This window comes from Pollachius pollachius, assembly GCF_949987615.1.
Source record: "Pollachius pollachius genome assembly, chromosome: 3".
In the NCBI taxonomy this organism is placed as follows: domain Eukaryota; kingdom Metazoa; phylum Chordata; class Actinopteri; order Gadiformes; family Gadidae; genus Pollachius; species Pollachius pollachius.
Genome location: NC_136936.1, coordinates 3,808,080 through 3,829,741, shown reverse-complemented (window position 1 = coordinate 3,829,741; position 21,662 = coordinate 3,808,080). Strand labels below are relative to the sequence as shown.

The following is a 21,662-nucleotide window of genomic DNA, read 5'->3' as shown; positions in this document are numbered from 1 at the left end:
GGTGTAGCGTCAAATTGTTGTTGTGGGAGGGCATGGAGGTAGAGCGGCTTGGCTGGTAACCGGAAGGTTGCCAGCTCCTCCTAGTGTCGAGGTGTGCCTTGAGCAGTTGACACCGTTGACGCTGTGTGAATGTGTGCATGAATGGGCAAATGTTAGGCAATATTGTAAAGCGCTTTGGGTTAGAAAAGCGCTACATAAATGCTGTCCATTTACCATTGTTGTTTTTTACGCTGGTTCACTGGGAAGGACAGTATAGCGGCTAACAGGTTTGATTCCCAACCGAGAGATACCGGGTTCAATCCCTGCCTTGCCTGCAGCTAACAGGAGGTAGGCGTTCTTGAGTCGCGGTATGAGGCTCCTCCAGCTCTCATCCACCATGGGCCGTTAAGTAGTACTACACACACATGAGTCGTGTCAAACCACTCCTCCGTCCATCTCACCGGTACAAAGACACAATCGGCCGTGGAGGCGCACACAATAAGGTCGCAATGTAATTGCAGGTAAAAATCGCGGAAAAGGTGGGTTGAGCGTTCCTGAGCACCAGTGACCCACATAATGGAGCGTGCGGGTTAATTGAAAAGGCACGTGGAGCAGTTAAAACCTTGTGTGTTGGAACAAGGCCGGCACTCACACAGTCATATTCTGATGGCTGCCAGTGACCCGATTTCCCCTGTGATTGTTCCTTGCCACTACTTTGGCAGAGAATGGGCACAAAAGCCTTTCTGGAGCTCCATAAAATGAGTCTGACAACTTTTATAATGCTAGAGTGGAATTCCTTTATTTTAATCTATGACCGTTGCCCTTCAATGTGGGCCGTTAAGTACATTTATCTTGGCTATTCTAATCAATATTCCAGCTCCACAGGGGCAGATCAGTCGGCGAATAGACGGATGGATGGATAGACACTCACTTCTACTGAAATGTGTTATTGTGTATTATGTATGCGTATTAATATTCAAGTGCGTATGCATATTTAATGTTTAATGGAACGGGCTCAAAAGTGGGCTCGAACTAAATCCAGCCGAGGCAAAAGAGAATCACACGTATCCAAATTAAAAAGAATATCTCGTCGGTATCTCCCGAAAAAAAAAAAACGTCTTTTCTTTGAGGATAACTTTTTTTATTTAAAATGTCACATTGTGGCATATCCAAATGCCAACTCCCAATTGGCTGCCTTGTCATCCGTCGAGCCTCACTGATTCTTTTGAAATGATAGGGATGTTTCCCTGGGTTTAAATGACAACAATTACTCTCATGGCAAAATAAAACCCGACAAAGAACGGAGCAACATTGATCATATTGTATACCCAAACACTCGCTCCCACCACAAAGGAAAGTGGGGTGAACTGGATTTTGTTTTCCATTATTGAATGCTAAGAGAAAATAGCTATTGATGTGCGCAGTGCATGCACGTGTCTGCGCATGTGTGTGTGTGTGTGTGTGTGTGTGTGTGTTTCATCCAGCCCTGTGAAGACATGATGTGACTGGCATTTGAGGAGGGGATGTAAAGGGCATTATAATGGACGGGAAGTAGAGGAGCAGCGATGGGATTGCAGGAGGTGATAAGATAGTGGAACAGCAGAAAGTGCCTGGCTCCCTCCCCCCAGATCAAACGTGTGACAGGGAGAAGGCTATGACAGGTGTCCCTGACAGCCCCGCACCGCTCGGCCACAATGTCACCTATCTGCAGTACAATCTGATTGAAACTGGCCTTCTGCAGTCTCCTTTAGCCCAGCCAGCCGTCTCTCTCTCTCAACACCCTCTCTCTGTTTCTCGCCCTCCCTCTGTTTCTCTGTATCTCTCTCTTGCTTTCTCACTTGCTCTCTCTATCGCTCTCGCTCTGTCTGCCTCTGTCTCTCACTCGCTTCCTCTCTCTCTCTCTGTCTCTCTCTTGCTCTCTTCTTCAGTCTCGCTCTCTCTATCTCTCTTTCTCATTCTCGCCCTCTGTTTTTCCATCCCTCTCGCTTTCTCGTTCGCTCTCTCTCTCTCTGTCTCTGTCTGTCTCTGTCTATCACTCGCTATCTCTCTCTCTCTCTTTCTCTCTCTTCCTCTCTCTCATGCGTTCTCTCTCTCTCTCTCCCACTCTCTCTCACTCTCTCACTCAGTCTCTCTCGCTTTCCCCCTGAGATCATGTGATCACGTGAGCACATGCTCAAAACACGTGGGTGCACACACAAACACACACACACACACACGTATTCACACATGCACACAAAGATGCACACAGGCAAGCACACACACACACACACACACACACACACACACACATGCACACAAAGATGCACACTTACATAAATAATTACACACACACACACACACACACACACACACACACACACACACACACACACACACACACACACACAGGCACAGACATCGTGTGATTGGTGGGCGGGGTCACTGGGGCGTACAGTACCTTGCGTGTTGTCTGGGTTGGTGGTGGGGGTGGGAATAGTGGTGGAAGCATCTAGATGGAAAAATAAAAAAAATAGAGAGAACATGTATAAGAAATAAAGGAGGGCAGAGCACCAGGGAGGAGGGACACAGCGACCAGGGATGGGTACCTGTGTGGTCGTCTAGGAGACGGGCGGCATGGCGGGGAGAAAAGACTCAAGACTCACTTGTTCAGAGTTCACTTAGACTCTGCATAGCCTCCCCCCTTACCCCCCTACCCCTCTTATGCACTTATAGTATGTTAAACGTCCTGGCACTTAATGTACGCACTTGGTGTATGTTGTGCGTCCTTGCACTTAAAAATAGTACTTGGCATCGTGTAGCATCTTCTCCTAGCTATCTCTGTTGTATACGGGGAACGGGTTAACCTAGCGATTGTTAGTGCTCGGCATTTGGTTCTATGAACATCCTTATTGTACTGACAGTGATATATTGTTTCTCCTTTTCCTGATAAATGTAACTATTTAAGTCGCTTTGGATTAAAGCGTCTGCTAAGTGCCCTGAATGTTAATGTAAACGAGACACTACACGACTGGGAGCGTATCTAGACGTGTAATATACACTCCCCATGACAATATCAACTCATGTTGTAACCTCACATTTGGTCTTCTACGATAGGGGAACGACTATTATGTGGTCTTATATGAACCAGGCATACATGAAGATGTGGGGTAGGACTCTGTGTTCCCCTCTCAATGTTCTTAGGCCCGGGTGTTTCTCTCACAGACAACTTGATTAGCCCTTCAGACAACGAAGGGCTGAGGCAGAGAGAGCATCATGAATTATAGGGTGATTCAGGCCCGTCGCTATGTAATGTCCCTTCTCCCACTTCCTCTTATGAGCTGTGAACACCAGTTAGCAGTCCCAGGAGCGTGATGAATAAGGACAGGACAAGACTAACAACGACAACAACAACAAGGAGAATCGATATGGACGCTTCAAAGTGAGTTAGCAATATCCAAAACGTCGAAACGGTAACGGATGTCCCAGTAATCAAAGGTCCCGCCCTCTATCTCGTCGCTTAACTCATGTCAATTAAAGTCCTGCCCTCTCTCTCTCTCCCCTAAACCCATGTAACTGAAGGTCCCACTCTCTCTCCTCTAAACCCATGACACTGAAAGTCCCGCCCCCTCTCTCTCGTCACTAAACCCCTGTAACTGAAAGTCCCGCCCTCTCTCTCACCAATAAACCCATGTCACTGAAAGTCCCGCCTTCTCTCTCTCCTCTAAACCCATGTAACTGAAAGTCCCGCCCCCTCTCACCACTAAACCCATGTAACCGAAGGTCCTGCCCTCTCTCTCTCATCACTAAACCCCTGTATCTGAAAGTCACGCCCTCTCTCTCACCAATAAACCCATGTAACTGAAAGTCCCGCCCCCGCTCTCTCCTCTAAACCCATGTCAGTGAAGGTCCCGCCCTCTCTCTCTCTCCTCTAAACCCAGGTAACTGAAAATCCCGCCCTCTCTCTCTCCCCTAAACCCATGTAACTGAAAGTCCCGCCCTCTCTCTCTCCTCTAAACCCATGTAACTGAAAGTCCCGCCCTCTCTCTCTCCTCTAAACCCATGTAACTGAAAGTCCCGCCCTCTCTCTCTCCTCTAAACCCATGTAACTGAAAGTCCAGCCCTCTCTCTCTCCTCTAAACCCATGTCAGTGAAGGTCCCGCCCTCTCTCTCCTCTAAACCCATGTAACTGAAAGTCCCGCCCTCTCTCTCTCTCCCCTAAACCCATGTAACTGAAAGTCCCGCCCTCTCTCTCTCCTCTAAACCCATGTAACTGAAAGTCCCGCCCTCTCTCTCTCCCCTAAACCCATGTAACTGAAAGTCCCGCCCTCTCTCTCCTCTAAACCCATGTAACTGAAAGTCCCGCCCTGTCTCTCGCTCCTCTAAACCCATGTAACTGATAGTCCCGCCCTCTCTCTCACTCCTCTAAACCCATGTAACTGAAAGTCCCGCCCTGTCTCTCGCTCCTCTAAACCCATGTAACTGAAGGTCCCGCCCTCTCTCTCGCTCCTCTAAACCCATGTAACTGAAAGTCCCGCCCTCTCTCTCGCTCCTCTAAACCCATGTAACTGATAGTCCCGCCCTCTCTCTCTCTCCCCTAAACCCATGTAACTGAAAGTCCCGCCCTCTCTCTCTCCTCTAAACCCATGTAACTGAAAGTCCCGCCCTGTCTCTCGCTCCTCTAAACCCATGTGACTGACAGTCCCGCCCTCTCTCTCCCTCCTCTAAACCCATGTAACTGAAAGTCCCGCCCACTCTCTCTCTCCTCTAAACCCCTGTAACTGAAGGTCCCTCTCTCGAGCCTGCCTTGGAACTGGGTTACTCAGAGACCAGGCGACCTGGGCTGTTCCAGATGGCGGCACCATGCTGCCTGTGAGACGAGGCACCGAGTGCACCCGACCGTCTGAGCGCTCTCCGGTGCCAGGGAGCTGGGCCCGGCCGGGCTGGGGGGGGGGGAAACGATCGCTTGGACCCCTAACTGGGGGTGGGGATAGAGTCTCAGTGGGGGGTAATTGGCTGGCTGTCTCCAGCGCCTGCACCACCCGCACTTCATCAAAAGGCACCAGTGGGGGGGCACGCACTCTCCCAGCTAATGGTACGACATCAAGGAGCACGTAATGCTGCCGCCCGCAATAGAGCGCCGAAGGTGGGGGGAGGAGGAGGTGGAGGAGGTGGGTGGTGTGGGCTCGAGATGGAGGTGGTGAGAGGTGGAGGTGGAGGTCGAGGAGGCAGGGAGGTGGAGGAGGTAGAGGTGGAGGAGATGGGTGGAAGTGGAGCAGGTGGGAAAGGGGTTTGGTGGAGGAGGTGGGAGGTGGAGGAGGTGGGGGAGGTGGGTGGTGTGGGCTCGAGATGGAGGTGGTGAGAGGTGGAGGTGGAGGTCGAGGAGGCAGGGAGGTGGAGGAGGTAGAGGTGGAGGAGATGGGTGGAAGTGGAGCAGGTGGGAAAGGGGTTTGGTGGAGGAGGTGGGAGGTGGAGGAGGTGGGAGGTGGAGGAGGTGGTGGGGGATGGAGGGGGAGGTGGGAGTGATGGGTGGAAGTGGAGGAGACAGGTGGAGGGGGCGGAGACGGGTGGAGGTGGACGTTGCAGCACTGGAGGGGGGCCGTGGGGTTGATGAGGGGCCGGGAGCGGTATTGTGCTCGGAGCGGGGCGAAAGCGGTGGCTTCGCGGGTGGTGGTGGACGGGGGTGGAGGTCGGGGTGGGCCGTGGGGGGGGGGCCAAAGGGTAGAGTTGGCATCTCGGGGGAGGGGGGGAGCGGAGGTCGTGTTGGGTGAGGGACGGAGTTAATGGAGGTGGTGAAGGTGGTGGTTGAGGAAGTGTGCATTGTGCATTGTGATGCACAATGCACACTGATGGAGGTGGGTGGGGTTGTGGGGTTGTGATTCTCCTCCGACAGCCTTTGAAACGGGTTGGGGGGGTGGTGGGCGGTGGGTTGGATCCTCTCCCTGTGACCGAGAGCAGTCTGATAGCAGAAATGTCAGTGTCTCGGAGAGGGAAATTGGCTATTCAGGGAAAAAGGGGTCGTCAATGGCGGGGTGTGATGTGGCACATATAATAGTCAGGTGAACGACAATTCTCCGTGGGCAATTTCCAGGCTGGGTGACTTTGGGCCCCGCGTCACGAGAGCTGAAATACGAGTGTATTTTCCAGGCGTCGTATTTCCATGCAGCTTTTATATCTGTGAGGAATTATTGATATGGCAAAGCAGGGGGGGGAAAAAATGCACCATAAAGTGAAACAATGTCAGGGGAATTGTTTAGCCATGCCTACTTAAACCCGTCTCCTGATAGGCCCGCGTTGTGCCGTTCCCGCTCCTCTTTTCTTCCCGGTTTTCTGTGCCGTTGCTCTGTTTAAAGCCCCTTTGTTTTTCTAGGAGGTCCTGCACAAAGCCTGGTGTGCAGGAAGCCCCAGAAAGGATCCTTCAGAGAGGACACTTTTGAACAAAAGTGGAAGGAACTTGCTCCGAATGCATTGACCAAACAATTCACTGTATTAATAATACAGTTGGATCAGATCCTTCTGAAACTGAGGCGATGAACCAAACAGGGAGACGCACTCCCTGCCCGCCGTCCCCAGACAGTTTATCTGGTCGCTCAACGCTCTTAACAAGCCAGCCCGGTCCACACCAGTTCAGACCGTTTCAGACAGGTACTGACCGGTTTTGCCCGGTTCAGTCTGGTGCAGACCGGTTATGCCCGGTTCAGCCCGGTTCAACTTGGTTCAGCTACTTCAGACCGGTTCGACCCGGTTCAGACCGGTTCAGACCGGGTCAGGGCGGTTTCACCCCGTTCAGCCGGTACTGCCCGTTGCAGACGGGTTCAAACCCGGTGAAGCCCGGTAACTTGTCGGGGATGTCTGACTGGACGACCACTAGATCCTGTCTGGGTCGGCCAGTCAGCTGCAGATGAGAGAAGAGGAAATAGCTCCTGCACTGAACGCAGCACTCAATCTCCCGCCTGCAGGGCGATGGGGATAAGTTATAGCACCCAGGTCACCTGGGTGCTATAAGATAGGGAGGGAGAGAGTGAGGGAGGGAGGGAGAGAGAGGGGAGAGAGAGAGAGAGAAAGAGAGAAAGAGAGTGAGCATTTGTATTACAGTAAGAGAAAGGGAGAGAGCACGTGCATAACAGAGAGAGAGGGAGAAGGAGTGACAGAGAGAGAGACAGAGAGATAGACAGACAGAGAGAGAGACAGAGAGACAGAGAGAGACAGAGAGAGGGGGATGAGGGTTGCCCTCCATGACCGGCCTGACGTCCACCGCTAACCCCTGCCCAGGGGCACGACTCCAGCTCTGTATGCTGACGCCCACACCGCCACAGGCCGGCTCATACACCATGCACGGCCGAGAGCAGCGCGGCTGCGTTGTAAAGCACGGCGCGGCATTACATTTCTGACACGGTGCGTACATCATCTTCACACCTATCTGGGGTTGTCTCACGCCCAAAAGACCATTACTCTTGTTGAAATAGTGAGGCCCGGGGCAAGCGTTAAACACGGTGGCTGGCGGCGCGATGATAGGGGATTGATGGCCAATTCAGGATGACTCTAAATACTGCCCCTCCCCATGTGTATTTACTTAAAAGGGGACCCCTTCCTGAACCGAATAGCCTTCGCTTCGCACGCAGCGTGTTTGAGACAAACACGAACAGAGCTGTGCTTGGACAGACCTTTACAGGCTCGGGGACAGCTTATGTTTGCCGATGTTGTTCCTGCCAAACAAATGTCTTTGGGCGGAACACTTTGCATGAGATAGCGCCGTTATAGCGTAGCGTAGCTGTCTGCGTCGCGTGATTCACCTGCTAAAAGGCGACGGCGATGTACAAATCCATCGCGCTACGGCATCAGATCGCTAATTAAGATGCTGTATGAGGATGATTAGCTCGAGTGGGAATCGCCGACGTAATTATTCCCTGCTAGTTGCACCTTCAGCCATCCCCCCATGTCTCATTATTGGAAAAGGAACGGCAGGGAGCTTTCGACAAGGGGTGCACCAGAAGGGTGGAAGAATGGGTGGAAGAAGATGTTTAAATAGCGGGTTTGTGGAGGGAGATGGTGAAATACGCCAATGGTAAAACCATTGGTATGCAAAGGTACTGGATGGACAGTTATCATTTGTAAGGCAAACTTCATTCAAAACATCAAGTGACTTCAGCGAAGAAGGAATAAATCGAAATAACTAACAAAGAGCAGAAGACAGATATCTTTCCAGCGTTCCACAAATGTCCCACATTTTTGCATCTGTCGAGAAACTAGCTTGACATTCGAGGATGTGCTGTTGGTTCCCCGCTCTCGGTGGCAGACATGTGTTTAGCATAGTTGGAAGTGTAGTCAGAACAAGTGTATCTTGAATGAGCTATTTGCCAGCATATGCTGTGCTTTTGTTTGGGAAATGATCATTAGGACCCCATCGGGAACTAGCAGATGCCATCATCTGCCTGGCAGAGCACAATAATGAATAACCATGGCGTGGCCCGCGCACGAGCGTCACTGGGAGGCCTACGTCACGCACGCACACACGCATGTATGCACGCACGCACGCACACGCACATAAATGCCAGCGCGCGCACACACACACACACACACAGACATGCAAGCACTCACGCACGCACGCACGCACACACACACACACAAACACACACACACATACACACACACACAAACACACATACTGGCAAAGTCACCCAGTAGCCAGCCAGATCCTCACACTCCTCTCAAAGACCTCCAAAACCACATTTTATTATTCAGACGCTTCGACTATGTAGGCATGTATATTCAACGCTAGAAATAGATTTTCTAGCGCCACATCAGTCTGAAACGATACTAAAATCATGACATTTTTTACTTTCTAATGACACATACTGCGTTAATCCAAGGCAGCCTTGTTTCAGATGCATGTTATTAGTTAGTCTGTGTAGGGGAGAAATGCTAATCCTACAAGGACGTTTACTGCAGTGTTTGGGGTTCGAACCCAGATCCTACAGCTTCCTTATCACCACACCAGACTAGACGATAGAAGGCAGACTATCCCTATTATCCCTCATTTTTAATAAAATAAAGGATGTATGTGGATTGTCTATTCTTTAGAGGATGGATTTGGAAATAGTGTGCATTGATTCAAAGCCCACACAGCACCAATACCTTTTGCATTTCTTCCCAATATTTTCAGTTCCGTTATGAGAGCAGCGTCCCCTGAATTCAGATATTTATGTTGAGACAAGGCCATACGCATACGGGTATTTCCAGGGTTGTTATTGGAGTGAGTATTCTGCACACTGAATGAACGATTTAAGTAGAGAAGAGAAAGTAGCCGGAAATATAAAGTAGCTGGAAAATAAAGCCAATTCGTTAATCCAGGCACATTATTAAATCGGTTTTGAAGCCCAGAAGCTTCATTTATGATTAAGTTTGACAATCCCATTTATGTCACAACCGACGAGAGTGCCAAGAAAGCCCAATGGCAACAGTTCTAGCGCATAAATATTTCAAGATTTAGGCAGAACTTTCAGAACTAAAATCAACAATTCATTGCATCAAGTTTGATAAAAACGAATATAGCGCCGTGAAATAAATGTTTGCCATTGTAACATGTTGATTGAGGAATTGATTCCCTGAATAAATTTCACTTCCTTCCATAAATAAATACATTTGGTGGGTTGCAGAAAAAGCTCAGAGTGCAACATTATACAACAAATGATTTGTCCTCCGAGTCTGTGTTATATGGTTCATAAGAGATATTACATTAACATTTATAGTGGAGATACATTTTAATGCAAGGATGCCTTCAAACACATTTGATCATCGCCGGACACACGGCAACGTGAGTGAGTGATGTAATGCCGGGTAATGCTGGCTTTAGCGCTCGCTAAACGCTCTGAGTCTCGCTCCTCTCTGAGGGCTGTTCATCAGCAGCAGCTGGTGAAGCTATCCTATCACAGATTACAGAAAGGAACATTGTGGAAAAGAGCCCAAACTAGCTAAAACCGGAAACTGTTGCTGGTTAAATCCCCTAAATACATGTATCTCGTTGAAAGTTCATAATCCCTTCTTCTCATCCGAACCAAATCCCACCCCAACAGCCGTGGCCACTTCTGCTCTTCACTCTCTCGGTTCAATCGGTTCTTTATCGACACACACTCATTACACGACCGAAACGACTTCGCCCGCGCTCCACCGTCCTCCACCCCCCAGACACCCACCGTAGACGTAGAGCACAAAGTCGTCGTAGGTCCCCCCCCCCCCAGTGACCCACCGTAGACGTAGAGCACGTAGTCGTCGTAGGCCTCTCCCACGGCGTTGGAGGCCACACAGCGGTAGGTGCCGTTGTACGACTTGTTGAGGTTCTCGATGTACAGGTCGGGGCCCGTGACCACGGCGTGAGGGGGCACGCCCTCGTCCACGCGCAGCCAGTTGATCCGATGGGGACTGGGGAGGGGGGGCGCACACACAAACACACACACACACACACACACACACACACACAAAAACACCACATTAGATGGCGAAGTGTGTGTGGGTGAGGGTGTGGGTGAGTGTGAGCGTGTGTGTGTTTGTAGGGGGGGTGTGTGGATGTGTGTGTGTGTGTGTGTGTGTGTTTGTAGGGGGGGTGTGTGGATGTGTGTGTGTGTGTGTGTGTGCGTGTGTGTGTGTGTGTGTGTGTGCATGTGGGTGTGTGCGGGGAGGGGGTCTTGGTGAGTGTGTGGGTGTGTTTGGGTCTGTGTGTGTGCGGGTGGGTGTGTGTCTGCCGTGGGTGTGAGTGTGTGTTTGTCCGGGTGAGTGTGTGTGTGTGTCTGCCTGGCTCTACCGGCGGAACACAGTGAGAGAGCGAGAGAGAGACAAAGGTCACGACTAGGATCGTTTGAGATGGGCCCATGGGCCACGCCGTGTTTAATGGTGTGTTTTAGAAACCGCACACACACACACACACACACACACACACACACACGCACGTGCACGCACACGCACACGTGCCAGCGTGCGCCACTGGTAACATTTAAATGCTACAATGGAAAGGGAAAGGTTAAGAGTGAGTGCGCTTGCCGGCCGGATGGCGTGCGGGTCGGGCTGGGAGTCGCCACGCGGTCGCGGCTAACTGGGTAGAGGCTGTTGGGTCGGGGGAGGGGAGCCGTGTGGGGAACGTGGGGGGGTGAGTCTGTGTGTGGCTGAGTGGGCGAGGATGTGGGTGAGTGGTGTGTGTGTGTGTGTGTTAGTGTGTGTGGGCGTGAGATCGAGTGTGTGTGTATGGGTGTGGGTGTGTGCGTGCGTGTGTGTCTATATGTATTTGTGTGTGTAGGTATGCGTGTATGCCATCTGTGTGTCTACTTGTGTGCGTGTGTGTGTGTCTGTGTGTCTATATCTGTGTGTGTGAGTATGCGTGCGTGTCTGTGTGTCTCTATGTGTGCGTGCGTGCGTGTCTGTGTGTCTCTATGTGTGCGTGCGTGCGTGTCTGTGTGTCTATATGTGTGCGTGTGTGAGGAAGCGTGCGTGCGTGTCTGTGTGTCTATATCTGTGTGTGTGAGTATGCATGCGTGCGTGTCTGTGTGTCTATATGTGTGCGTGTGTGAGGAATAGTGCGTGCGTGTCTGTGTCTATATCTGTGTGTGCGAGTATGCGTGCGTGCGTGTCTGTGTGTCTATTTGTTTGCGTGCGTGTGTGTCTGTGTGTCTATATGTGTGGTTGTGTGAGGAAGCGTGTGTGCGTGTCTGTGTGTCTATATGTGTGCGTGCGTGTCTGTGTGTCTATATGTGTGCGTGCGTGCGTGTCTGTGTGTCTATATGTCTGCATGTGTGAGGAAGCATGCGTGCGTGTCTGTGCATCTATATGTGTGCGTGCGTGTCTGTGTGTCTATATGTGTGCGTGCGTGTCTGTGTGCCTATATGTGTGCGTGTGTGTCTGTGTGTCTATATGTCTGCGTGCGTTTCTGTGTGTCTATGTGTGTGCGTGTGTGAGGAAGCGTTCGTGGGTGTCTGTGTGTCTATATGTGTGCGTGCGTGTCTGTGTGTCTATATGTGTGCGTGCGTGTCTGTGTGTCTATGTGTGTGCGTGTGTGAGGAAGCGTGCGTGCGTGTCTGTGTGTCCATATGTGTGCGTGCGTGTGTGGGGGACTGGTCAGCGGTGGCTCACTGTGGTTTCCCTTCGGCGTTGCAGGTCAGGTCCAGGTTGTCCCCCTCTCTGGTCAGACCCTCGGGGTACGTCACCACGATCTTCACCTCCGGTTTATCTGTCGGGGGGACGCGCACGTTCACTGTTTAGGGTCATGGTGAGGCTTTCATCAAAGGTCAAGCCAGACACAGGTCATCAAGGTGCATGTGGGGTCAGGGACCCTACAGGCGTTCTGGTCCGAGGGCCTACAGTTGGCCTGGGTCCGAGGGTGCTGCCCCAGGGGGCTTACAGGTGGCCTACGGAGACACTGGTGGTCTAACCCAGTAGGTTCAATCCAGGCGTCAGACTCTGTAGCCACAACACTCTCCCAACTACCGGGTTGATTGTGTTAGGATCGCTTTACCGCCTCATAGCTCCTCAACGGCACAATCAAATTACCTAAAGGTGGCGCTTTGTTTTACGATTTTAATTTGTTCGATAAAACGGTCTTATGAAACAGATTAACAGGGGAAGGTGTAAAGCACAACTTACGGTGAGTGTGGGGCATTGAAAGGGAGGCAAGACCTCCTCATCGCTGCCTTTGCTCTACTTCGGGCCAAATGATTCCCGTCCTCTTATCAACGTAAGCCACAGATTAGCAAAATGTCAAGCAGCCCCAGTCAGGATTGCCCTGTCTTCCTCCTACCTCAAAAGGTCAGACAAAACAGTTGTCTATCTCCCCCAAAAATAAAATAAACCCAGATATTAATATTTGCCAGACCAGACTACAGACGGGAAGCCTTAACCTTTCTTTGATGTAAAACACAGTGTAAAAAGAGCTGAACTATTTCTTCAATTGATCGGCCCCCCATTTGAGGACGGAGCCGAAACCCTTCTCTGACGCGCGAAGGCCAGTCAATTTCTCTCCTCTCCTGTGGTGACCGAAACCCAAAGGACACGCAGGGGGCTATCACTGCTCTAGAAAGGCCATGACCTACTGATCCAGGGCTGATAGCACCACAGCTTACCTCTTAGAGCCTCCCCCACTTCACCTCTACCCTCCCCCCCCAGACTTCCATCTCCACCTCCACCACCCACACGCACACATCCATACACACATCCACATCGCCACCACCGCGAAACAACCCAGCACTGGAGGAGAACTCTCCTTCCTCCTCCACCTCCACCCCCGCCTTAACCCGAACCCCACCTCCACCACCACCCACACCCACACCCACACACACACACACCAACCAAAGCGCCACCCCCAAACAACCTGGCACTGGAGGAGAATTCTCCATTCTCCACCTCCTCCCCCACCCCTGGTCCTCCACCCCTGATGGAGCAGGAAGAGGAAGAAGGAGAATTCTCCTCCTTCCTCCCCCACCCCTGCTCCTCCACCCCTGATGGAGCAGGAAGAGGAAGAAGGAGAATTCTCCTCCTCCTCCTCCTCCTCCTCCTCCTCCTCCACCTCCTCCACCCCTGGTGTAGCGCTGTGCTTGGGGGTGGGGTCCACTCACAGAACACCTCCAGGTGCCGCTGGGCCTGCAGATCCCTGGCCGCCGGGTGGTCCACGATGCAGTCCACCGGCACGCCGTCGTCCTCCTTGGTGACGGAGAACCGCACGCGGCTCATGACGGTGAACATGCGGTCGTAGGTCTCCTCCACTATCATCTCACCTGGGGTTCAGAGTCAGGGCGGAGGGAGGGAGACGAGACAGAGTGAGCGGTGGACATAATTAGAGCTGATCCGATACCGACTTTTCCTTCCCGATACCGATTCCTGATCTTGAGTATCGGCCGATACCGAGAGTATACCGATACAGCATCTAGCATTGTAGCTACAAATATAAATTGATATTATTGAAGGGTTCTCTTACGATGACCTATAGCCGGTTAATTTACTCTTTTTTGAAGAACCGGATTCACGTTGCTAAACTGTAATTATAATTATACATTTAAATGGTCATCCATGTTTTTCGGACTTGTTAGCTCGACCGCACGTAGGTCGGTAATGACGAGTTTTCCCATTCCGACTTTCACCCTCCGACCCTTAACAAACGCAGCATAACGCTGCACGTGTTTGTGATGTTCGCTGCCTGTGTAGTAAAGGATAAACCTGTGCATAGACCTGCCTACTCGCTGATACCCGATACTGCATTTAGGCAGTATCGGAGGAATCCGAAGTAATCTACCCCGCCCGAAACGACGAGGCTCACATCGCGGTCGCACACGCACGTCTCTCGGCCCGGAGCAGGGACTGTTGTTCTGTTGTTCTCCCCCAACTTTTTCATCCCTTTCGCACTCGTTGTCGGGATGGGGGTTACTATTGGTTGCTAGGAGACGACCTGACCCTGGCGGCCCCATAATCCTGATGAGTGGCACGCTGGAGGTGTAAGCCTGGTAATGAATGCCTCTGCAGCTTTCAGAAAGGGGGTTGAGCATTGTTTGGGGGGAGGGCTTCACCCCGCGGTAATCTTCTTGTTCTTCTTCTGCTGGCCACTAGGGGCTCTGCAGTGGCATGTGGGACGGGGACGGGGGGGTTCGTTTAGAGAGCTTCACGGTGCCACCGGGGGCACCCTGTTAGCCGTGGTGCTGAGTTCCGCACTTAATGAAGTGAGGAAATAATTACAGCCCCACTCTGACCCCCAACACAACACTTCACCCTGCCACAGCCTCCCCCCTCCCCTCCGCCCTTCTCCCCCCCCGGGGGGACTCGGGTGACAGTGGGGGCGGAAAGGGGGGAGGGAGGGGAGGGGTGGTCCGTGGACGATAAGCCTGGCTGCCCATGCGGCTCCGTGGCTTCTTGGTGCTTATTAACCCCGCGTGTAACACACACTCCTCTCACTCAACCCCTGACTCAACCCCCCCCCCCCCCAGACCCCGCCTCCCTCCTACCTACGGCTGCCGTTGCCAGGGGCGATGCAGGGCCATGCTGACGCTGGATTTGGACACGGTGTTTCCCCAGGGTTTTGGTTTTAACGTGTGTTTTGATACAGTATTTATGGATATCCATATCGGCGCGTACATTCGGAGCGCACAGACGTTTTTTTGGCACCGGTTGAAAGTAAAAATCGAAAACCCCGCTTTGAATTCTGCCTTTTTTTTTTTCCGAAGCGTCGATGACAGAAAAAACACTCTGTTCCTGACGGAGCTGATGGTGTGGTGTGGGAGTGGGGGAGAGGTGGGATGTTTGAGAGTCAATACATGAACTAATCACACGTCGTCTCTTTTAAAAGGCTGCCACCGGAGCCTCGGCGGTCATAGGGTTTATCGTACCGCCGGTTTATTGAGCTGCTGATTGAGTCGCTTCCACGACTTCCATTTATTTTTACATATTCAAAGCGCCGCTTGCCGCATGCCCTGCGTGTGTTAGAACTAGCAGGTAATAAAGAGGGGGTTAACTCGCTGTGCGCCGGGGAGAGACCTGTGTTTATTGGCTCAGATAAAGTTAGATAAAAGTGTTTTTATTGTGTTTTCCCGGAGGAAATAATTCCTAGATACATCAACCCACGACGCCCGGCGCCCTGATGCATACGCGCTCGCAGCCGGCCTGCATTTCAAAGTGAAATTTTTATTTCTTTGAATTACCCAGAGGTCTCGACAAACGCCTCGATGCTCCCCCGCACCAGCCACCCACCAAATGACTGTGATTTTCTACATATAGGACGCTGCTCTTTAATCTCAGCAAGCCGCCGCGGCTAATACCTTGTTCTGCACAGGCCATAATGAGCAGCGATCTGTGCATTCCTGCTATCAGGGGGTTGCAGTACGAGATCTCTCTCTCTCTCTCTCTGTCTTTCTCTCTCTCTTTCTATTTCTGCCTCTCTCTCTCTCTCTCCATCTTTGTTTCTTTGTAATTGTCTCCCTCTCTGTCTCTCTCTCTCTATCCCTCTCTCTTCCTCTGTCTCTCTCTCTCTATCATTCTCTCTCTCTGTGTCTCTCTGTCTCTATCCCTCTCTCTTCCTCTGTCTCTCTCTCTCTATCTCTCTGTGTCATTCTCTCTCTCTGTGTCTCTCTATCTCTATCCCTCTCTCTTTCTCTGTGTCATTCTCTCTCTCTGTGTGTCTCTCTCTGTCTCTCTGTCCCTGCCCCTCTTTATAACTCGCTGTCTTTCTCTCTCTCTCTCTCTCTCTCTCTCTCTCTCTCTCTCTCTCACTCTCTCTCTCTCGCTCGTTTCCAGCCGATCTAACTAGCACCTTGTCTACACCTCAACATGACATCCCCTTTGCGGAAAGTGACTTTGGCCTCTCCTGATGGGGCCACCAGACCAGGCCAGAGAGGCACAGATGGCAGCCAGGTTCAGATTCCACCGTCTTGTCTGAATCTCCCTCCCCCCACTGTTCTTGTACACATATAATTTAAAATAAGCACAAGCCCTGAGTTAGTCGTCTCTGTAAATACAGTATGTTCACACAATTATTATCCATCTCGCTGTACAATAAGTGCGCTGTAAATTATTGATGAGCCATAATCATAACTGAGGGGCGCCGAATACGCATTCGTTTTTTGTTTTTTTTTACCACACAATAATGCAAGACCCCGCTCCTATAAAAGCCTTTTCCAAAAACCACGGCGGGGGCAATGAAATAGAATTGCATTTTTCACTACTCTATAAAAACAAAAACACCTTAAAGCACAAAGGTACGCGCATCCCTGTTTAATGTGCCCGGAATTTAAACCAGGTCAGATTCGAGGGAAGCTACTCGAACACATTTCTTTTATGCATGGCGGTTGGCAGGAACCCTCTACGCACCCAGCCTATCTAGCTAGCGTCTCCACCCAGGCAAAGGCGTAGGGTGCTCGTTAGCAGCCGGGGCTGGCCAGCTAGAGCCCGTATAGGGCCTTATAGGACCTTACAGACTGACAGGACGAGAAGAAAAGACTCCTCCGGCCCGGCTACGTGGTTCTCTTTCATACTGCGCCCCCCCAAACGTGTCAATCCACATAAAACATACAGCCCATATTACAGTGGGAGCCATATTATATATATATAAATAGAGAGAGAGAGAGAAAGATAAAGACTGAGAGAGAGAGAGAGAGAGACAGAGAGAGAGAGAGAGAGAGAGTGAGTGAGAGGGAGAGAGAGAGGGGGAGCGAGCGAAAGGGCGAGAGGGAGAAAGGGAAAGAGGGAGAGAGAGAGGGAGGGAGGGAGAGAGAGAGAGAGAGAGACTGAGAGAGAGAGAGAGAGAGAGAGAGAGGGAGGGGTTGTGCGAGAGAGTGAGGGCTAGAAAGGGAGGGAGAGAGAGAGGGAGAGTCAAAAAGGGAGAGAGAGTCAAAGATCAAGAGAGGGCGAGAGAGAGAGAAACAAAGAAATTGAGAGAGAGAGAGAGAGTGAGAGTGAGAGTGAGAGTGAGAGTGAGAGAGAGAGAGGGGGAGCGAGCGAAAGGGCGAGAGGGAGAAAGGGAAAGAGGGAGAGAGAGAGGGAGGGAGGGAGCGAGAGAGAGAGAGACAGAGAGAGAGAGAGAGAGAGAGGGAGGGGTTGTGCGAGAGAGTGAGGGCTAGAAAGGGAGGGAGAGAGAGAGGGAGAGTCAAAAAGGGAGAGAGAGTCAAAGATCAAGAGAGGGCGAGAGAGAGAGAAACAAAGAAATTGAGAGAGAGAGAGAGAGAGAGAGAGAGAGAGAGAGAGAGAGGCCGTGGGCGAGAGAGCGCGATCGACCCCTGGAGAGCGGGGCTCCTGGACAGCGGGGGCCCGGTGTACGGGCCCAGGGCGGGGGTGCAGCCAAGGGGGCCGCTCCACCTCTTACCCGTCAGCTCCTGCTCCTCCTTCATCCAGCGGATGGCGGCGGCAGGCCGCCCCCCGACGGCCGTGCAGGTGAGCTCCGTCTCGTTGCCCTCGCTGACCACCTCCTCACGGCTCTCTATGACGGGCACGCCCGGTGGGACTGTTGACGCGCGCACACACACACACACACACACGCACGCACGCACGCACGCACGCACGCACGCACGCACATGTGCGCACACACGCGCAGAGACACGGAGACAGAGTCAGGTGAAGGGAGGGTGTTGCACAGCTGTGATGTGGCGTCGGGGCGGGGTAGGAACACCCGCGCGTGTGTACACACTGCACACACACACACACATTCACACTCACACACACACATTTGCATCTGCACACAAACACAAACATGCACATACACGTACATTCGCATATTCCCCCCCCCCCCCCCCCCCCCCCCCCCCGAGACGTATGCATTGACATTGAACAACATTAATTAAGACATTTCCTTTTCCATACACTGAAAACACATCCGCACACGTACACGTATGATAGGAACACACTTTGATGGATGGCACACACGTCTAAAAATACACTAAGACACACATTCTATGACTGCTATCCACATGCACACACGCACGCTTTCAAGCAGACACACACACACGTACACACGCAGAAGCACACACACGTACACACGCAGACGCACACACAGGGAGACTCCTTCACTCCAGCGGTGGAGAGCTTTAACAGGATAAGTCATGCTATCTTTGTTCCCTCTGTCCTTAAATTAGTCACTGAAGTAAATCGGAGGGAATTTTGCGAAAAACTCAGGACACTTAAAATATGAAAAAAAAAGAGGAAAGTAAAAAAATATATATATATCCAAAACCAGTGGGGTGTTTATTTCAAGAGCTGCTAAGCGGTACAGAAAAAAACCACGGCGGGCGCGAGGGGTTTCAATTGTATGACGAAAGTAATTACTTTAAAGTGTCCTTAATTCCATTGATCCCCCCAGGATGTCTGCATGTATAATAAAGCCTAACTGGAGCCGTTTCCCCCCTCAGAAGCATCAAAGTGTGCCACAGCTGACTCTCAATAGGGACTGGTGGCGAGGCGGCCAAGTCAACATTCACCAGTTTTCACAGAGTCAACACAGCTGCCAAAAACAACACGGCCTGAGCCATCACTCTGAGCATCTGCTCGGCTTCGTTATGCCGCCGAGCTCCGTGAGAGACTAATTGGCTGACATTTTGTTTCAGTTGCTAAAGATAACGGGATCAACCGGCGCCATTATTTCTATATTCGCCGCGGCGCTGTAATGGATGGCATGAGAGCGAGGGCGGAGGTTTGGTGTGTGTGTACGGATGAGGTCGGGTTATTCTGTCTTGAGTGTCCATGAGATGATGTGGGCGTGTGTGTGTGTGTGTGAACGTATGTGTGTTCGTGTGTAAGTGTTTATATATATATATGTACTGTATGTATGTATGTATATATAGATATGTGTTTGTATGTATATATGTATGTATGCATGTATATATGTATGTATGTTATATTTATGAATGTATGTTTGAAGTGCTTTATTTATTTTGCAGTCAGGGGTTACTAAAGGACAATTCAATCAAGAAGTTATTGAATCATATTGGTTTGTGTGCAGGCAAATATATAGTGTGTGTATGTGTGAAGGTTCACATACACAGACACACACATGCGTGCACACACACACAAACTCCCACGCACGCACGCACACACACACACACACACACACACACATGTACGCACACACACACACACACACGCGCGCACGCACGCACGCACATACATACACACACACACGGACACACAGAACAAGGATAGGCAGGGTGTGGCACAGCTGTGGTGTGGCAGTGGGGGGTTGAAGACCACCACCGACACACACACACAAACCCCATCTACCCACCCACGCACACACACACACACACACACACACACACAAACCCCACCTACCCACCCACGCACACGCACACACACACACACAGAACACAGAAGCAGGATAGGCAGGGTGTGGCACAGCTGTGGTGTAGGGTGGGGGGGGGGGGTGAAGACCACCACCCACACACAGATGTGCGTGCGTACCGAGCACGGTGACGTCGGCGTAGGCCTCCTGGGGGGGGTCGCTGTAGAGCTGGCAGACGTAGCGGCCCTCGTCCGAGAGTGACACGTTGGACAGAGACACCCGCAGCTCGTTGTCAGAGAAGTTCACCAGCTGGAACCGGCTGTCCTTCAGAGCTGGGGGCGGAACGCACACACACACACACACACACACACACACACACGACGGACAACACACAGGCCGGACACACACACGCAGACACAGTACGGAGAACACACAGGACGGACACACACACACACACAGGACGGACAGCACACACACACACACACACACACGGGACGAAAGAACACACCGGTCGAACACACACACACACACACACGCACACACACAGTACGGACACACACAAACATGCACACACAGGACGGAGAACACACAGGCCGGACACACAGACAAACACAGTACGGACAGCACACACACACACACACACACACACACACACACACACACAGTATGGACAGCACACACACACACACAGGACATGCACTCACACATACACACTCACATACACACGCACACACACACAGTACGGACAGCACACACACACACACAGGACATGCACTCACACATACACACTCACATACACACGCACACACACAGTACGGACAGCACACACACACACACACAGGACATGCACTCACACACACACACTCACACACACACACAGTACAGACAACACACGCCAGATACACACAGGACATTCAACACACACACAAACACACACACACACACACATGGTACGGACAACACACAGGCCACACAAATGCACACACACACACACACACACACACACACACACACACACACACACACACAAAGTACAGTTAGTATGTGAGGGATATATACAGGCATCCACACAATCACACCTACACACACAGGAGTGGAGCCATGGAGGGGGGAGGGAGGAGGAGAGAGGGGGGGGTGAGGGAGGAGGAGAGGGGAGGGGGTGAGGGAGGAGAGGGGGGGTGAGAGGGAGAGGTGGAGGAGAACAGGAGGAGGGAGAATTAGAGGGAAGGTGTGAAGGGTGATCGAGGTAAGGCTATTGTTTGACAGAGAAAGAGAGAGAGAGAGAGAGAGAGAGAGAGAGAGAGAGAGAGAGAAGGGCGTGTGACAGGGAGGGAAAGTGCCGAACCAGGAAAAGTGTTAGACAGTAGAGGAAAATAAGGGTTCAAACAGAATGAAGAAAGGGCGAGCGAAAGTGAGAGAGAGAGCCCGAAACAAGAGAGGCGGAGAGAGCGGAGAAAGATAGAGCAAAGAAAGAAACAAGTGCTTCAGAGAGAGAGAGCGAGCAACAGACAGACAGAGAGAGAGCGAGAGAGAGAGAGTGAGAGGTGGAGAAAATTGCCCCTTTGTGGGTTTTCTCCTTAATTGAGTAAAAGAAAAGTGAGTTTCAAAATGATTCATACAAAGTTGATTTATAAAGCTGCTTTACACTCCACAGAGCTCTCGTCTGGACACAAAGTGTGTCGAGCACTCATGAGGACTTCTAACAAGCCGGGAAGTTTTCTCCAAACGGCTAGGCCGGTCACGGGCGGCTGCACTGCGCCGCCTGTTCCCCGTATTACACTCCAACAGATCGTACATATTGGATTCACAATCACACGGCGAGCACGGAGCCGACCGTGCTCAGAGGCCTCCGCGCCGAATCAAAGAGCGGCGGCGGATTCAAGCGCCGCTCGGATTCAGGCGGCAGAGATTGCTCCGGAATCATTTCTCTTTAAATATCTTCGAATTGGGTTAGTAATCTCGCGCTCTTCCCCTCTAA

General features: G+C 51.5%; 1 protein-coding gene across 1 annotated transcript in view; it reads right to left on the bottom strand.

Annotated features, from left to right (window-relative positions):
- cadm1b (cell adhesion molecule 1b) overlaps positions 1 to 21,662 on the bottom strand; it is a gene marked incomplete at both ends in the record, with an annotated part of 54,232 nt that overhangs the window by 9,487 nt on the left and 23,083 nt on the right. The window contains 6 exons of the mRNA XM_079732849.1: positions 2,417 to 2,467; positions 10,202 to 10,374; positions 12,073 to 12,169; positions 13,551 to 13,709; positions 17,777 to 17,914; positions 19,864 to 20,016. Coding sequence (XP_079588975.1) covers positions 2,417 to 2,467; positions 10,202 to 10,374; positions 12,073 to 12,169; positions 13,551 to 13,709; positions 17,777 to 17,914; positions 19,864 to 20,016 — 771 coding nt within the window. The remainder of the gene's footprint in view (positions 1 to 2,416; positions 2,468 to 10,201; positions 10,375 to 12,072; positions 12,170 to 13,550; positions 13,710 to 17,776; positions 17,915 to 19,863; positions 20,017 to 21,662) is intronic.